Below are 17149 nucleotides of genomic sequence, written 5' to 3'. Positions count from 1 at the left end.
TCCTGAGGCTTTCAGAAAGAACCGGGTATTTGAAGCAGACAGGAAGACCACAGCTTCATGCAAAACTTCCTCAATAATTAATTCCCCAGTTCCTTTAAGATTTTCTGAAGCAGATTTCTTACAAAAAGTCAGAGACTGTTAAAAGTGAAAGAGAAGAAATGAGCTCCAGAAAATTCTCATGTTTAAGAAATTCACCCTGGCTTTTAAAACTAGGGTCCTAGGAGGAGGAAAAGCTTCATTAAAAAAAAACCCTCTCTAGCCCAGAGTGGGGGAAAAACCTCTATTAAGTAGAAGAGAAAGAAGTAGATTTAGGGTTAGCCTCCTAAAGTATTCCCCAGAGTCTCATCTGGAATTTTCAGCTTCTGTCTCTATGGTCAGGTTGTCAGGAAAGAAAACAGGGAGAAAGAAAGAAATCAAATTACTTGGAAGCTTCTCATTTAGAAAAATCCACAAAGGTCTTTAAGAATCTAAAGTTGGCAAAGAAAGCATAACTTGTTTTTTAAATTCTCCTTAAAAATTTTCCAGAACCCCTAAAATCTTCACAAAGTCTCTTTAGGACCTTTAAAGTGAAAATGAAGAAAATGGTAGAACTTATTTAAAAGCATACAATCTTAGGTCTTTAAGACTATGAGGAAATAAGAATATCTGTGGGGGAAAATAAGCTCCATGAAAACTCTTAAAAAAAGAAAATTAAAAGTGCCAAGTGTGGCACTTCCCTGGTGGCGCAGCGGTTAAGAATCCGCCTGCCAATGTAGGGTACAGTGGTTCAAGCCCTGGTCCGCGAAGATCCCACATGCCGCAGAGCAACTGTGCCCGTGCGCCACAACTACTGAGCCTGCACTTTAGAGCCCCCGAGCCACAACTACTGAAGCCCACGCACCTAGAGCCCGTGCTCCGCAACAAGAGAAGCCACCACAGTTAGAAGCCCGTGCACAACGAAGAGTAGCCCCTGCTCGCTGCACCTAGAGAAAGGCCATGCCGCAACGAAGACCCAATGCAGCCAAAAATAAATAAATAAAAAATAAATTTATTAAAAAAAAATTGCCAAGTGCAAAATAAAGAAATACAGATGACACAAAGAATTTTAGTGGAGAAAATGAGTACATTTATGTAAAAATCTTCTGAGATATTTGAGAATATGTATTAGAGCAATCTGAATATGTTTAGGCTAGCCTGCTGGAAGGGTAAGAGGATCAGATTTGGCATGACAAGAGAAAAAAATCTTCACAGAAGCAATGACTTTAGGTATGAGAAAGAAAGAAAGAAAGAAAGAAAGAAAGAAAGAAAGAAAGAAAGAAAGAAAGAAAGAAAGAAAGAAAGAAAGAAAGAAAGAAAGGAAGGAAGGAAGGAAGGAAGGAAGGAAGGAAGGAAGAAAGAAAGAAAGAAAGAAAGAAAGAAAGAAAGAAAGAAAGAAAGAAAGAAAGAAAAGAAAGGAAGAAAGAAAGAAAGGAAGGAAGGAAGAAAAAAAGGGAGGGAGGGAGGGAAGGAAGGAAGGAAAGAAGGAAGGAAGGAAGGAAGGAAAGAAGGAAGATCTCATGCAATATTTTTAAAATAATTAATTCCCCAGTGCCTTCCATAATTAAGATAAACTACTTCAGAGGGTAAAAAAAGAAATATTGGAGAAAGAAAAAGAGTATTGAAGAAATTACTTTTGCAAAATTTTAGGGTTTCTAAATATTTAAAGCTCCTGTCTGATGCCCCCTCCACATCCCTCTCTAGTTGTATTATCTGCTCCCTCTCCTTATTTTTCAAGCGCAGGGACTGCAACTGCTCTCCGCTTTCCCTAAGCCGCTACCCACATCTTAAATTCTCATCAAACTATCCAGTTTAAGGAGGCCATTTGTTTCAAACAGGACACTGGCAAACATCATCTCCACATTTTAATGCTTAAAAACAAAACAAACACCATACATTTCCTGCTTACCTTATTTGCAGGAATGCAAACGTGAATTAGAGTCCACCAATCAGATGCAACCTCCTGAGATTCGCGGTCGTTGAGGAGTTATCCAGGGAAGCATCCACTTTGCAGTCATGGATTACTGCAGAGGGAGTGTTTCAGTGAAGTTCATTCAGGGAAGCAGAGCCACTACAAGTATATGCAATAAGGATTTATTATAGCAACTGGAAGCTTGGTGCGTTTTTGGTTTTTTTTGGCTGCACCATGCGATATGTGGGATCTTAGTTCGCCCACCAGGGATCAAACCCATGCCCCCTGCAGTTGAAGCGCGGAGTATTAACCACTGGACTGCCAGGGAAGTCCCTATTATAGGAATTGGACAGTACACTAGTGGGAGAAGGGCTGGGGCAGTCAAGTTTGGAAAAGGGAGTCGGGGGGTCAGGGCAAAGGGCAGTTGTTCTGGACTATGGGCACAGGTGGACAAGCGTGAGCGTGGAGGAAGCCAGGCACATCCGCTACTAGCGCGGGACCCTGAAGGGCTGGCGTCAACGTCTAGGGAAGGCCGCGCCCTCCTCTTGGCTGCCGCCTCTGAGTTACAGAGGAGCATTTGGTGGTGGGTGTGGGGTCGCTCAGAACAGCCAGCTGTCGGGAAGAGCTGGGAGCGAGGTCAGAAAGAAGGAGTACAAACCGGAAGCCGCCGGCACCTCTGTGTCTGGCTCTCACACCGCCTCTAACCACAGTGACCTTCAGAGAGCACTGACTGCAGCTTCACTTCTGTTTTCCAGATCTCTCCCTGATTTCTCTTTCGGCCAGCTCTAACCCGGAACCAGACTGCTGCAGTCTTTCAGGGAGTTTGGAGGCCTGCATTTCCACTAATGATCACTAGATGGCAGAAGAAGACGCTGGTCTTCTTCAGACTTCAAAGTGAAGCTAAATCCACATGTCCAGGAGCAGCCGCAGTCTTTTTTTTTTTAAATATCTCTGTCCAATATTTGAAGAGGAGGTTATTTGAAACTGTAGTCTTTTTAAGCTTTTTTTTTTTAAAAAAATATTTATTTATTTTTTGGCTGCATTGGGTCTTAGTTGCTGCACACAGGATCTTTCATTGCTCTGCGTGGGCTTCTCTCTAGTTGTGGCCCGCAGGCTTAGTTGCCCCGCAGCATGTTGGATCTTATTTCCCTGACCAGGGATTGAACCAGCGTTCCCTGCATTGCAAGATGGACTCTTAACCACTGGACCACCAGGGAAGGCCCCAGCCCCAGTCTTTGCTGGCTCTCCTGACAGGTGCTGTGTTGGCTGAAGTGAGGTCATCTGCACACAGGGCGTTTGTGGAATTTCTGTAAAGTCTTCTCCTGTGGCCCCAGGGTTGTTCTAAGTTGTCGCAGCCATTTTGATCATCACCTGAACTGTCATGTAACTCCACCTGGCCTTGCTGGGCAGACCAGAGCAGGAGAGTTTGTTAGCATGAGCCAGGTCATACTTGACATGGTATGGAGAAGACCTTAGAATATGGTGACCTGGTGTGGTCAGCAAGCTTTCCTAAAGGGATGTCACGTGCATTTTACCAATGCTACCTTGCAATTAAATTCTTGCCTCGACTGGAAGCTCCCTGGAAGCAGGCACCTGAAGATATAGCACTTCTAATCTGTTACCAACTAAGGATGATTATTTTTTTCAGAAGAAAAAGAAATCCTCTGTGTGAAAAACAAAGCATGGGTTGCATCAGTTGTAAACGGGAAGGTTTGACTGTGTAATCTACCTAGTAAAGAGATTTGTAACAGAAATAAATTTTGTGTTTTCACCTCTGCATTTTCTTTTTATGTAAAATATTTGATAATTAACATTAAACATATACAAGAATGTATAACATGTATAAAGTATAAAGAATAAAATAAAAGGCTCACTCTTTTGAAAGAGTCATTCATTCATTCAGCAAATGTAGGAAATCTGCATAAAGATGGAAATGCATAAAAATATACTTATTCATTGGTCTCTCCACTTTCTTTCTGCCTGCCAGCCATTTTTTTTACACTACTCTTTTTTCCAGCTTAAATTAGAAGGTTTATTGTTTCAACAAGGCCTTTGCCAATTCTCTAAATTCCTATGCTCTTTTATCTTTTCTCCCATGTCTGGCAAAACCTTACCCTGGATAAACCCAACTATCTGCTGTTCATGTCTGCACCAGCTCAGCGGGACATTGATGATGAAAGTCACACAACAGAGAAGATCAGCTTCACTGAAAACTCATGATCATTGACCCTAATCCCGCTGGATTTATCTAAGCAAGTTCACTGTCTTGTCATTACAAAGCAATTCCGCCCCCTCCCAACACTGCAGGTTATACTTGCTGTCCAGGACTAAGATCCCTCAGGGCCTCTTCACTTCTCTCAAGCAAAGAAGTGAAGAGACACTGGAGGTGAGAACCTCAGCGTACTGGAAACTGCCTATAGCAGGTACCCGTGAACTCATGGGGTCAGGGGAGGTGGGATGGGGACCAATTATGTCTGCTACATCTGGGGTGAATGAGGTAGTGGGAGAATAGCTTAGGGAAAAGGTAATAATCTGACCTTTCATGTTTTAAGAATTAAAAATAAAAACTCTGCTCTGTGGATTATTTTCTGTGGTGAAAGGCAGACATAGTTTTGACATCATGCGGAGGTCAAAACAAGAAACCAGTCCCACTCCAGAACTTCTGGCCCAACAGAGACCCAGAGATGTACCTGTGTATAAAAAATGGAAAGAGCTGAGCACAAAAAGCTACTCTCCAAGGAGCCCAAGGGTGGGACAAACTTGGCTGGGACAGCACTGAGGATCGCTCCCTTTCAAAGGACAACGTGCCCCTGACAGGGATCTGTGTCAGGATTAAATGAATTATATGGACTTAAAAAAACCTTTCTATTTTGAAATAATTCTAGACTTGTAGAAAAGTTGCAAAAACTGTACAGAAAATTCCCATTTGCCCTCCACCCAGCTTCCCCTAATGTTAACAACAGATTGCATAATCACAATAGAATTATCAAAACCAGGAAATTAACATTGAAACAATGATATTGACTAAACTACAGATCTTACTCAAATCTTTTCAGTTTTCTCATAGTGTCCTTTTTCTAGTCCAGTATCCTATTTGGGATCCCACATTGCATTTAGTTCATGCTTCCTTTACCTCCTCTATCTGTCACATTTCCTCAGTCCTACTTTGTCTTTTAGGATCTTGATGCTTTTGGACAGCACTTAATGGTCAGTTATTTTTTTAGAAAGTCCCTCAGTTTGGGTTTGTCCAGTATTTTATTATGCATGATTAGATGCAAGTTATGCATTTTTGGCAAAAAACCATGGAAGTGAAGGTGCTCTTATCAGCGCATCCTTTCAGGAGGTACAGTGATGTCACAATGTCACATTACTGGGGATGACATTAGCCTTGATCACTTGGTTAAAGTGGTGTTGGCAGCATTTTTCCAATGTGATGTTTTCATTTTTCCTTTTCAATTAATAAACATCTTGGAGGGAGATTCTTTGAGACTACCCTATTTCTCATTATACTTGGCCCACTCATTTTTGGCATCCATTGATGGTTCTTGCCTGCCACATTATTACTATGCTATTTGCCTGATGATGATTTGCTATTTCCCTCATTTATATGAACTGATTTTCAGTAACCTGTTGGGTTGCAGTGGGAGCTAATGATGGAAATGGACTGACTGTGGTGCAGTTCTATTCCTGCATAGATGTGGAGGCCGGAGTAGCCTCCTTTTGACCTTTTGGAGATTGTAATGGCCACAAGAATTCTTGTATAGATCTGTAAGAGGATGGAGATGCAACAGGGAGATAATTGGACTTCCTGCTAATAAAGCAGTTAGGAAACTGAATAATTAAATAAAATGAATGAGACATCAATCATATTTATACATGATTTTGTGGAGCAGTTTATTTCAGTTAATTAATTTTTATCTGTAATACAATGATCCCTTTAAATCTGTAGATTTAGGTAAGCCTCCGTTTATTGAAAAATTTTTAAAATTGTTAGTGTTCCATAGGGCCTGCCCTTTTATTTGTACCAATCATTTATATTTTGGCTTTCTGTTGCCTTTCTTCTATATCTAATTATCTTTTTTCTAAATTATCTTTATCCTTTTTTCCCTCTGCATTGTGTGGATATCTTAAACATATCTCAATGTCATTTTTTCATTTCTCTGTAGGGTAAATTTTGCTCCAAATGAACTTGAGGTCCAACAATAGTATCTTCCTCCTAAAATACTGAACTCTGTTCTGTTTTTATTCAATTCTCTTATGTCAACTTTTCTCTGACATTATTAAACATTGTTTTCTAAATTTTTTTCTATTTGCAAGAGTAAACTTTGTCCAGAGTATTCTCTTTGATGCTGGTGTTTGATTTCTTTTTCTCTTTTATAGATATTATTAAAGATTGTCTCTCTTATTCTCAACTTTGAATCAGTTTATTCAGGATTATTATTTGTCTAGAAATAACATCTATGGCTTCTCATTGGCTTATTTTCCTATTTCTCTGGGCACTATTTGAGTCTTCACTAGAGCTAGAAGATGAAATGTTCTATCCTCTGTTCACTTATGTAGCTGCATGAGCTGGATAGGAAGCCATGTCTATGGGTAACTATATTCAGAGAAATTTATCTCTGCTTTCTCTTTCTTCATAATTCTGTTAAAACTCCTGCACCTGAGACTAGATGAATTGAGATAGTGATATTTCCTAACCAATTGTGAGGACATATTATTTTCAATGTGTTTTTCTCTTGTCTTTAGGATGAGTGAACCACTTTGGGGAACAGTCATCATATGTTTTGTCGTGTGTGTGTGTGTGTGTGTGTGTGTGTCTGCACCTACATCTCCACACTTAATCTGCTTTTCCTTGCCACTATCACTTAAGATTGAGATAGTGGTCCCAGGAATTATCCCCATCCCTTCCCCACTTTGTGATGGGTCGAGGAGAACACCTCTCCTGCTTCGTATTTCTTCTAGCTTCTGCCTTGGAATGTGGGCTGAAGGGCCCCAAAGACTAGATTCCATGTCTTTTTCCCAGTATGCTCCTGTCATCAGTTCTAGTACTTCCAAACCGGAAAACATGAAAGAAGTTTTTTACAACGTCTTGCCCTGCCAACTTGTCCTTTACTCTTTACTCCTGGCATTTATATTTACCCTGCTCTAAACTGAATTATTCTTCATTGATGGCTTGTGAAGTTTATAGACAAGATTAGACATGTCCCCTTAGTTCAGTGTTGATAATATTGTCTTTATACATTTTTGTTGTTGTTGTTGCAGTATCTTTTTTTTTTTTGGTTTTGATGTCTTTAAATTGATTTGTGGGAGGAATCTTCTGCAAAATCCCCATGTATTTTCAGAAGAATCAATATACTTTTTGTAACCTAAAAACATGAAACAAGATAAATCTAGTTGCCATTTTTTTGTGTGTACTTTTGGAATTCAAAATGTCCCCTAATTGGTTTTCATTGCATACAAATCCCTTATTACTTTTGTAATCTACAACAAATTTTACCTCAAAAAAACTTTTTTTTTTGGCTGCGTTGGGTCTTCGTTGCTGCCCGTGGGCTTTCTCTAGTTGTGGCGAGCGGGGGCTACTCTTCGTTGCGGTGCGCTGGAGGCTTCTCATTGTGGTGGCTTCTCTACTTGTGGAGCACGGGCTCTAGGTGCACAGTTTCAGTAGTTGCAGCATGCAGCCTCAGTCGTTGTGGCACACAGGCTTAGTTGCTCTGTGGCATGTGGGATCTTCCCAGACCAGGGCTCGAACCCGTGTCCCCTGCATTGGCAGGCTGATTCTTCACCACCGCGCCACCAGGGAAGTCCCTCAAAACAACTTTTGAAGTTCACAAAATATGAAAGTACTCACTGAAAAGTTTTTAATTTTATTTTTGTTTGTTTCTTTTTTTTTTTTAACATCTTAATTGGAGTATAATTGCTTTACAATGGTGTGTTAGTTTCTGCTTTATAACAAAGTGAATCAGTTATACATATACATATGTTCCCATATCTCTTCCCTCTTGCGTCTCCCTCCCTCCCACCCTCCCTATCCCACCTCTCTAGGTGGTCACAAAGCACCGAGCAGATCTCCCTGTGCTATGCGGCTGCTTCCCACTAGCTATCTATTTTACATTTGGTAGTGTATATATGTCCATACCACTCTCTCATCCTGTCACATCTTACCCCTCCCCCTCCCCATATCCTCAAGTCCATTCTCTAGTAGGTCTGTGTCTTTATTCCCGTCTTGCCACTAGGTTCTTCATGACCTTTTTTTTTTTTTCCCTTAGATTCCATATATATGTGTTAGCATACTGTATTTGTTTTTCTCTTTCTGACTTACTTCACTCTGTATGACAGACTCTAACTCCGTCCACCTCACTACAAATACCTCCATTTCATTTCTTTTTATGGCTGAGTAATATTCCATTGTATATATGTGCAACATCTTCTTTATCCATTCATCCGATGATGGACATTTAGGTTGCTTCCATGTCCTGGCTATTGTAAATAGAGCTGCAATGAACATTTTGGTACATGACTGTTTTTGAATTATGGTTTTCTCAGGGTATATGCCCAGTAGTGGGATTGCTGGGTTGTATGGTAGTTCTATTTTTAGTTTTTTAAGGAACCTCCATACTGTTCTCCATAGTGGCTGTATCAATTTACATTCCCACCAACAGTGCAAGAGGGTTCCCTTTCCTCCACACCCTCTCCAGCATTTATTGTTTCTAGATTTTTTGATGATGGCCATTCTGACTGGTGTGAGATGATATCTCATTGTAGTTTTGATTTGCATTTCTCTAATGATTAATGATGTTGAGCATTCTTTCATGTGTCTGTTGGCAATCTGTATATCTTCTTTGGAGAAATGTCTATTTAGGTCTTCTGCCCATTTTTGGATTGGGTTGTTTGGTTTTTTGTTATTGAGCTGCATGAGCTGCTTGTAAATCTTGGAGATTAATCCTTTGTCAGTTGCTTCATTTGCAAATATTTTCTCCCATTCTGAGGGTTGTCTTTTGGTCTTGTTTATGGTTTCCCTTGCTGTGCAAAAGCTTTTAAGTTTCATTAGGTCCCATTTGTTTATTTGTGTTTTTATTTCCATTTCTCTAGGAGCTGGGTCAAAAAGGATCTTGCTGTGATTTATGCCATAGAGTGTTCTGCCTATGTTTTCCTCTAAGAGTTTGATAGTGTCTGGCCTTACACTTAGGTCTTTAATCCATTTTGAGTTTATTTTTGTGTATGGTGTCAGGGAGTGCTCTAATTTCATACTTTTACATGTACCTGTCCAGTTTTCCCAGCACTACTTATTGAAGAGGCTGTCTTTTCTCCACTGTATATGCTTGCCTCCTTTATCAAAGATAAGGTGACCATATGTGTGTGGGTTTATCTCTGGGCTTTCTATCCTGTTCCATTGATCTATGTTTCTGTTTTTGTGCCAGTACCAAACTGTCTTGATTACTGTAGCTTTGTAATATAGTCTGAAGTCAGGGAGCCTGATTCCCCCAGCTCCATTTTTCGTTCTCAAGATTGCTTTGGCTATTCGGGGTCTTTTGTGTTTCCATACAAATTGTGAAATTTTTTGTTCTAGTTCTGTGAAAAATGCCAGTGGTAGTTTGATAGGGATTGCATTGAATCTGTAGATTGCTTTGGGTAGTAGAGTCATTTTCACAATGTTGATTCTTCCAATCCAAGAACATTGTATATCTCTCCATCTATTTGTATCATCTTTAATTTCTTTCATCAGTGTCTTATAATTTTCTGCATACAGGTCTTTTGTCTCCTTAGGTAGGTTTATTCCTAGATATTCTATTCTTTTTGTTGCAATGGTAAACGGGAGTGTTTTGTTAATTTCACTATCAGATTTTTCATCATTAGTGTATAGGAATGCAAGAGATTTCTGTGCATTAATTTTGTATCCTGCTACTTTACCAAATTCATTGATTAGCTCTAGTAGTTTTCTGGTAGCATCTTTAGGATTCTCTATGTATAGTATCATGTCATCTGCAAACAGTGACAGCTTGACTTATTCTTTTCCAATTTGGATTCCTTTTATTTCTTTTTCTTCTCTGATTGCTGTGGCTAACACTTCCAAAACTATGTTGAATAATAGTGGTGAGAGTGGGCAATGTTGTCTTGTTCCTGATCTTAGTGGAAATGGTTTCAGTTTTTCACCATTGAGGACAATGTTGGCTTTGGGTTTGTCATATATGGCCTTTATTATGTTGAGGAAAGTTCCCTCTATGCCTACTTTCTGCAGGGCTTTTATCATAAATTGGTGTTGAATTTTGTCAAAAGCTTTCTCTGCATCTATTGAGATGATCATATGGTTTTTCTCCTTCAATTTGTTAATATGATGTATCATGTTGATTGATTTGTGTATATTGAAGAATCCTTGCATTCCTGGAATAAACCCCACTTGATCATGGTGTATGATCCTTTTAATGTGCTGTTGGATTCTGTTCGCTAGTATTTTGTTGAGGATTTTTGCATCTATGTTCATCAGTGATATTGGCCTGTAGGTTTCTTTCTTTGTGACATCTTTGTCTGGTTTTGGTATCAGGGTGATGGTGGCCTCGTAGAATGAGTTTGGGAGTGTTCCTCCCTCTGCAATATTTTGGAAGAGTTTGAGAAGGATAGGTGTTAGCTCTTCTCTAAATGTTTGATAGAATTCGCCAGTGAAGCCATCTGGTCCTGGGCTTTTGTTTGTTGGAAGATTTTTAATCACAGTTTCAATTTCAGTGCTTGTGATTGGCCTGTTCATATTTTCTATTTCTTCCTGGTTCAGTCTCGGCAGGTTGTGCATTTCTAAGAATCTGTCCATTTCTTCCAGGTTGTCCATTTTATTGGCATAGAGTTGCTTGTAGTAATCTCTTATGATCGTTTGTATTTCTGCAGTGTCAGTGGTTACTTCTCCTTTTTCATTTCTAATTCTATTGATTTGAGTCTTCTCCCTTTTTCTCTTGATGAGTCTAACGGTTTATCAATTTTGTTTATCTTCTCAAAGAACGAGCTTTTAGTTTTATTGATCTTTGTTATTGTCTCCTTCATTTCTTGTTCATTTATTTCTGATCTGATATTTATGATTTCTTTCCTTCTGCTAGCTTTGGGGTTTTTTTGTTCTTCTTTCTCTAATTGCTTTAGGTGCAAGGTTAGGTTGTTTATTCGAGATGTTTCCTGTTTCTTGATGTAGGCTTGTATTGCTATAAACTTCCCTCTTAGCACTGCTTTTGCTGCATCCCATAGGTTTTGGGTCGTCGTGTCTCCATTGTCATTTGTTTCTAGGTATTTTTTGATTTCCCCTTTGATTTCTTCAGTGATCACTTCGTTATTAAGTAGTGTATTGTGTAGCCTCCATGTGTTTGTATTTTTTACAGATCTTTTCCTGTAATTGATATCTAGTCTCATAGCATTGTGGTCTGAAAAGATACTTGATACGATTTCAATCTTCTTTACCAAGGCTTGATTTGTGACCCAAGATATGATCTATCCTGGAGAATGTTCCATGAGCACTTGAGAAAAATGTGTATTCTGTTGTTTGTGGGTGGAATGTCCTATAAATATCAATTAAGTCCATCTTGTTTAATGTATCATTTAAAGCTTGTGTTTCCTTATTTATTTTCATTTTGGATGATCTGTCCATTGGTGAAAATGGGGTGTTAAAGTCCCCTATTATGATTGTGTTACTGTCGATTTCCCCTTTTATGGCTGTTAGTATTTGCCTTATGTAGTGAGGTGCTCCTATGTTGGGTGCATAAATAGTTACAATTGTTATACCTTCTTCTTGGATCGATCCCTTGATCATTATATAGTGTCCTTCTTTGTCTCTTGTAATAGTCTTTATTTTAAAGTCTATTTTGTTTCATATGAGGATTGCTACTCCAGCTTTCTTTTGATTTCCATTAGCATGGAATATCTTTTTCCATCCCCTTACTTTCAGTCTGTGTGTGTCCCTAGGTCTGAAGTGGGTCTCTTGTAGACAGCATATATATGGGTCTTGTTTTTGTTTCCATTCAGCCAGTCTGTGTCTTTTGGTGGGAGCATTTAATCCATTTACATTTAAGGTAATTATCGATATGCATTTTCCTATTCCCATTTTCTTAAATGTTTTGGGTTTGTTATTGTAGGTGTTTTCCTTCTCTTGTGTTTCTTGCCTAGAGAAGTTCCTTTAGCATTTGTTGTAAAGCTGGTTTTGTGGTGCTGAACTCTCTCAGCTTTTGCTTGTCTGTAAAGGTTTTAATTTCTCCATCAAATCTGAATGAGATCCTTGTTGGGTAGAGTAATCTTGGTTGTAGGTTTTTCTCCTTCATCACTTTAAGTATATCATGCCACTCCCTTCTGGCTTGCAGAGTTTCTGCTGAAAGATCAGCTGTTAACCTTATGGGGATTCCCTTGTGTGTTATTTGTTGTTTTTCCCTTGCTGCTTTTAATATGTTTTCCTTATATTTAATTTTTGACAGTTTGATTAATATGTGTCTTGGCATGTTTCTCCTTGGATTTATCCTGTATGGGACTCTCTGTGCTTCCAGGACTTGATTAACTATTTCCTTTCCCATATTAGGGAAGTTTTCAACTATAATCTCTTCAAATATTTTCTCAGTCCCTTTCTTTTTCTCTTCTTCTTCTGGGACCCCTATAATTCGAATGTTGGTGCGTTTAATGTTGTCCCAGAGGTCTCTGAGACTGTCCTCAGTTCTTTTCATTCTTTTTTCTTTATTCTGCTCTGCAGTAGTTATTTCCACTATTTTATCTTCCAGGTCACTTAACCGTTCTTCTGCCTCAGTTATTCTGCTATTGATCCCGTCTAGAGTATTTTTAATTTCATTTATTGTGTTTTTCATCGTTGCTTGGTTCCTCTTTAGTTCTTCTACATCCTTGTTAAATGTTTCTTGCATTTTGTGTATTCTATTTCCAAGATTTTGGATCATCTTTACTATCATTATTCTGAATTCTTTTTCAGGTAGACTGCCTATTTCCTCCTCATTTGTTAGGTCTGGTGTATTTTGACCCTGCTCCTTCATCTTCTGTGTGTTTTTCTGTCTTCTCATTTTGCTTATCTTACTGTGTTTGGGGTCTCCTTTTCACAGGCTGCAGGTTCGTAGTTCCCGTTGTTTTTGGTATCTGTCCCCAGTGGCTAAGGTTGGTTCAGTGGGTTGTGTAGGCTTCCTGGTGGAGGGGACTAGTGCCTGTGTTCTGGTGGATGAGGCTGGATCTTGTCTTTCTGGTGGGCACGTCCACGTCTGGTGGTGTGTTTTGGGGTGTCTGTGGCCTTATTATGATTTTAGGCAGCCTCTCTGCTAATGGATGGGGCTGTGTTCCTGTCTTGCTAGTTGTTTGGCATAGGGTGTCCAGCACTGTAGCTTGCTGGTCATTGAGTGAAGCTGGGTCTTGATGTTGAGATGGAGATCTCTGAGAGATTTTTGCCATTTGGTATTATGTGGAACTGGGAGGTCTCTTGTGGACCAGTGTCCTGAAGTTGGCTCTCCCACCTCAGAGGCACAACCCTGACGCCTGGCTGGAGCACCAAGAGCCTGTCATCCACATGGCTCAGAATAAAAGGGAGAAAAAATAGAAAGAAAGATAGAAAGAAAGAAAGAAAGAAAGAAGATAAAATAAAATAAAATAAAACAAAGCTATTATAATAAAAAATAAAAAAATTTATTAAGAAAATTTTTTTTAATTTTAAAAAATAAATTTATTAATTTTTTATAATAAATAAGAAAAAATTACTAAGAAAAAATTTATTAACAAAAATTTTTTTTAATTTTTTAAAATAAAAAATAAGAAAAAACTTATTAAGAAAAAAATGTTTTTAATTTTTTAAAATGAAAAATTATTAAGAAAAATTTATTAAGAAAAAAATTTTTTTTTTTTTTTTTTTTTTTTTAAAAAATGACCACGGTAAAAGATTTGATGAAAGTTCATAATAATGCAGTTGACAAGAAAATTAGTTATTTCTGAGATATACATTTTAAAGTAATAACTAGGATTATTGCTTATAACATTATACCAGAACATATAAGATTTTTAGAAATTTCATGTAATGTCTGAAACATTTATATTAACATATTTCCATACATATTTCCATACAAATACAAATATAAGATTCTTAGAAATTTCATGTAATGTCTGAAACATTTATATTAACATATTTCCATACATATTTCCATACAAATACAAATATAAGATTTTTAGGAATTTCATGTAATGTCTGAAACATTTATATTAACATATTTCCATACAAATAACCCAATGAAAGTTTAGTATTAGTTGTTTTGTTTGTTTTTTTATACTGCAGGTTCTTATTAGGCATCAATTTTATACATATCAGTGTATACATGTCAATCCCAATCGCCCAATTCAGCACACCACCATCCCCACCTCACCGCAGTTTTCCCCCCTTGGTGTCCATATGTCCATTCTCTACATCTGTGTCTCAACTTCTGCCCTGCAAACTGGCTCATCTGTACCATTTTTCTAGGTTCCACATACATGCATTAATATATGATATTTGTTTTTCTCTTTCTGACTTACTTCACTCTGTATGACAGTCTCTAGATCCATCCACGTCTCAACAAATGACTCAATTTTGTTCCTTTTTATGGCTGAGTAATATTCCATTGTATATATGTACCACATCTTCTTTATCCATTCGTCTGTTGATGGGCATTCAGGTTGCTTCCATGACCTGGCTATTGTAAATAGTGCTGCAATGAAAATTCGGGTGCATGTGTCTTTTTGAATTACGGTTTTCTCTGGGTATATGCCCAGTAGTGGGATTGCTGGGTCATATGGTAATTCTATTTTTAGTTTTTTAAGGAACCTCCATATTGTTCTCCAGAGTGGCTGTATCAATTTACATTCCCACCAACAGTGCAAGAGGGTTCCCTTTTATCCACACCCTCTCCAGCATTTGTTGTTTGTAGATTTTCTGATGATCCCCATTCTAACAGGAGTGAGGTGATACCTCATTGTAGTTTTGATTTGCATTTCTCTAATAATTAGTGATGTTGAGCAGCTTTTCATGTGCTTCGTGGCTGTCTGTATGTCTTCTTTGGAGAAATGTGTATTTAGGTCTTCTGCCCATTTTTGGATTGGGGTGTTTGTTTCTTTGATATTGAGCTGAATGAGCTGTTTATATATTTTGGAGATTAATCCTTTGTCCGTTGATTCATTTGCAAATATTTTCTCCCATTCTGAGGGTTGTCTTTTCGTCTTGTTTATGGTTTCCTTTGCTGTGCAAAAGCTTTGAAGTTTCATTAGGTCCCACTTGTTTATTTTTGTTTTTATTTCCATTACTCTAGGAGGTGGGTCAAAAAGGATCTTGCTGTGATTTATGTCAAAGAGTGTTCTTCCTATGTTTTCCTCTAAGAGTTTTATAGTGTCCAGTCTTATATTTAGGTCTCTAATCCATTCTGAGTTTATTTTTGTGTATGGTGTTAGGGAGTATTCTAATTTCATTCTTTTACATGTAGCTGTCCAATTTTCCCAGCACCACTTATTGAAGAGACTGTCTTTTCTCCATTGTATATCTTTGCCTCCTTTGTCATAGATTAGTTGACCATAGGTGCGTGGGTTAATCTCTGGGCTTTCTATCTTGTTCCATTGATCTATGTTTCTGTTTTTGTGCCAGTACCATATTGTCTTGATTACTGTAGCTTTGTAGTATAGTCTGAAGTCAGGGAGTCTGATTCCTCCAGCTCCATTTTTTTGCCTCAAGACTGCTTTGGCTATTCGGGGTCTTTTGTGTCTCCATACAAATTTTAAGATGATTTGTTCTAGCTCCGTAAAAAATGCCATTGGCAATTTGATAAGGATTGCATTGAATCTGTAGATTGCTTTGGGTAGTATACTCATTTTCACAATGTTGATTCTTCCAATCCAAGAACATGGTATATCTCTCCATCTGTTGGTATCATCTTTAATTTCTTTCATCAGTGTCTTATAGTTTTCTGCATACAGGTCTTTTGTCTCCCTAGGTAGGTTTATTCCTAGGTATTTTATTCTTTTTGTTGCAATGGTAAATAGGATTGTTTCCATAATTTCTCTTTCAGATTTTTCATCATTAGTGTATAGGAATGCAAGAGATTTCTGTGCATTAATTTTGTATCCTGCAACTTTACCATATTCATTAATTAGCTCTAGCAGTTTTCTGGTGGCAGTTTTAGGATTCTCTGTGTATAGTATCATGTCATCTGCAAACAGTGACAGTTTTACTTCCTCTTTTCCAATTTGTATTCCTTTTATTTCTTTTTCTTCTCTGATTGCCGTGGCTAGGACTTGCAGAACTATGTTGAATAATAGTGGTGAGAGTGGACATCCTTGTCTCGTTCCTGATCTTAGAGGAAATGCTTTCAGTTTTTCACCATTGAGAATGATGTTTGCTGTGGGTTTGTCATATATGGCCTTTATTATGTTGAGGTAGGTTCCCTCTATGCCCACTTTCTGGAGAGTTTTTATCATAAATGGGTGTTGAATTTTGTCAAAAGCTTTTTCTGCATCTATTGAGATGATCATATGGTTTTTATTCTTCAGTTTGTTAATATGGTGTATCACATTGATTGATTTGTGTATATTGAAGAATCCTTGCATCCCTGGGATAAATCCCACTTGATCGTGGTGTATGATCCTTTTAATGTGTTGTTGGATTCTGTTTGCTAGTATTTTGTTGAGGATTTTTGCATCTATATTCATCAGTGATATTGGTCTGTAATTTTCTTTTTTTGTAGTGTCTTTGTCTGGTTTTGGTATCAGGGTGATGGTGGCCTCATAGAATGAGTTTGGGAGTGTTCCTTCCTCTGCAATTTTTTGGAAGAGTTTGAGAAGGATGGGTGTTAGCTCTTCTCTAAATGTTTGATAGAATTCACCTGAGAAGCCATCTGGTCCTGGACTTTTGTTTGTTGGAAGATTTTTAATCACAGTTTCAATTTCATTACTTGTGATTGGTCTGTTCATATTTTCTGTTTCTTCCTGATTCAGTCTTGGAAGGTTATACCTTTCTAAGAATTTGTCCATTTCTTCCAGGTTGTCCATTTTATTGGCATAAAGTTGCTTATAGTAGTCTCTTAGGATGCTTTGTATTTCTGTGGTGTCTGTTGTAACTTCTCCTTTTTCATTTCTGATTTTATTGATTTGAGTCCTCTCCCTCTTTTTCTTGATGAGTCTGGCTAATGGCTTATCAATTTTGTTTATCTTCTCAAAGAACCAACTTTTTAAGTAAAAAAAAACAAACAAAAAAAACAGACA

General features: G+C 38.0%; 1 protein-coding gene across 2 annotated transcripts in view; it reads left to right on the top strand.

Moving 5' to 3' along the window:
- The window catches only part of LOC309657290 (uncharacterized protein), a gene marked incomplete at its 5' end in the record, with an annotated part of 80763 nt that overhangs the window by 32099 nt on the left and 31515 nt on the right, over positions 1–17149 (top strand). Inside the window, one exon of one of the 2 annotated variants that reach the window (XM_082454494.1) lies at positions 2683–7288. The exons of the other annotated variant lie outside the window; for it this stretch is intronic. Within the exon in view, the coding sequence (XP_082310620.1) occupies positions 2683–2716 (34 nt within the window). The 3' untranslated portion in view covers positions 2717–7288. Of the gene's footprint in view, positions 1–2682; positions 7289–17149 lie in introns of those variants that run through there. 2 annotated transcript variants of the gene reach the window in all.

Source organism: Balaenoptera physalus, assembly GCF_965194825.1.
Source record: "Balaenoptera physalus genome assembly, chromosome: 3".
NCBI lineage: Eukaryota > Metazoa > Chordata > Mammalia > Artiodactyla > Balaenopteridae > Balaenoptera > Balaenoptera physalus.
The sequence above is the reverse complement of the archived record's forward strand: the minus strand, read 5'-3'. Positions and strand labels throughout refer to the sequence as shown.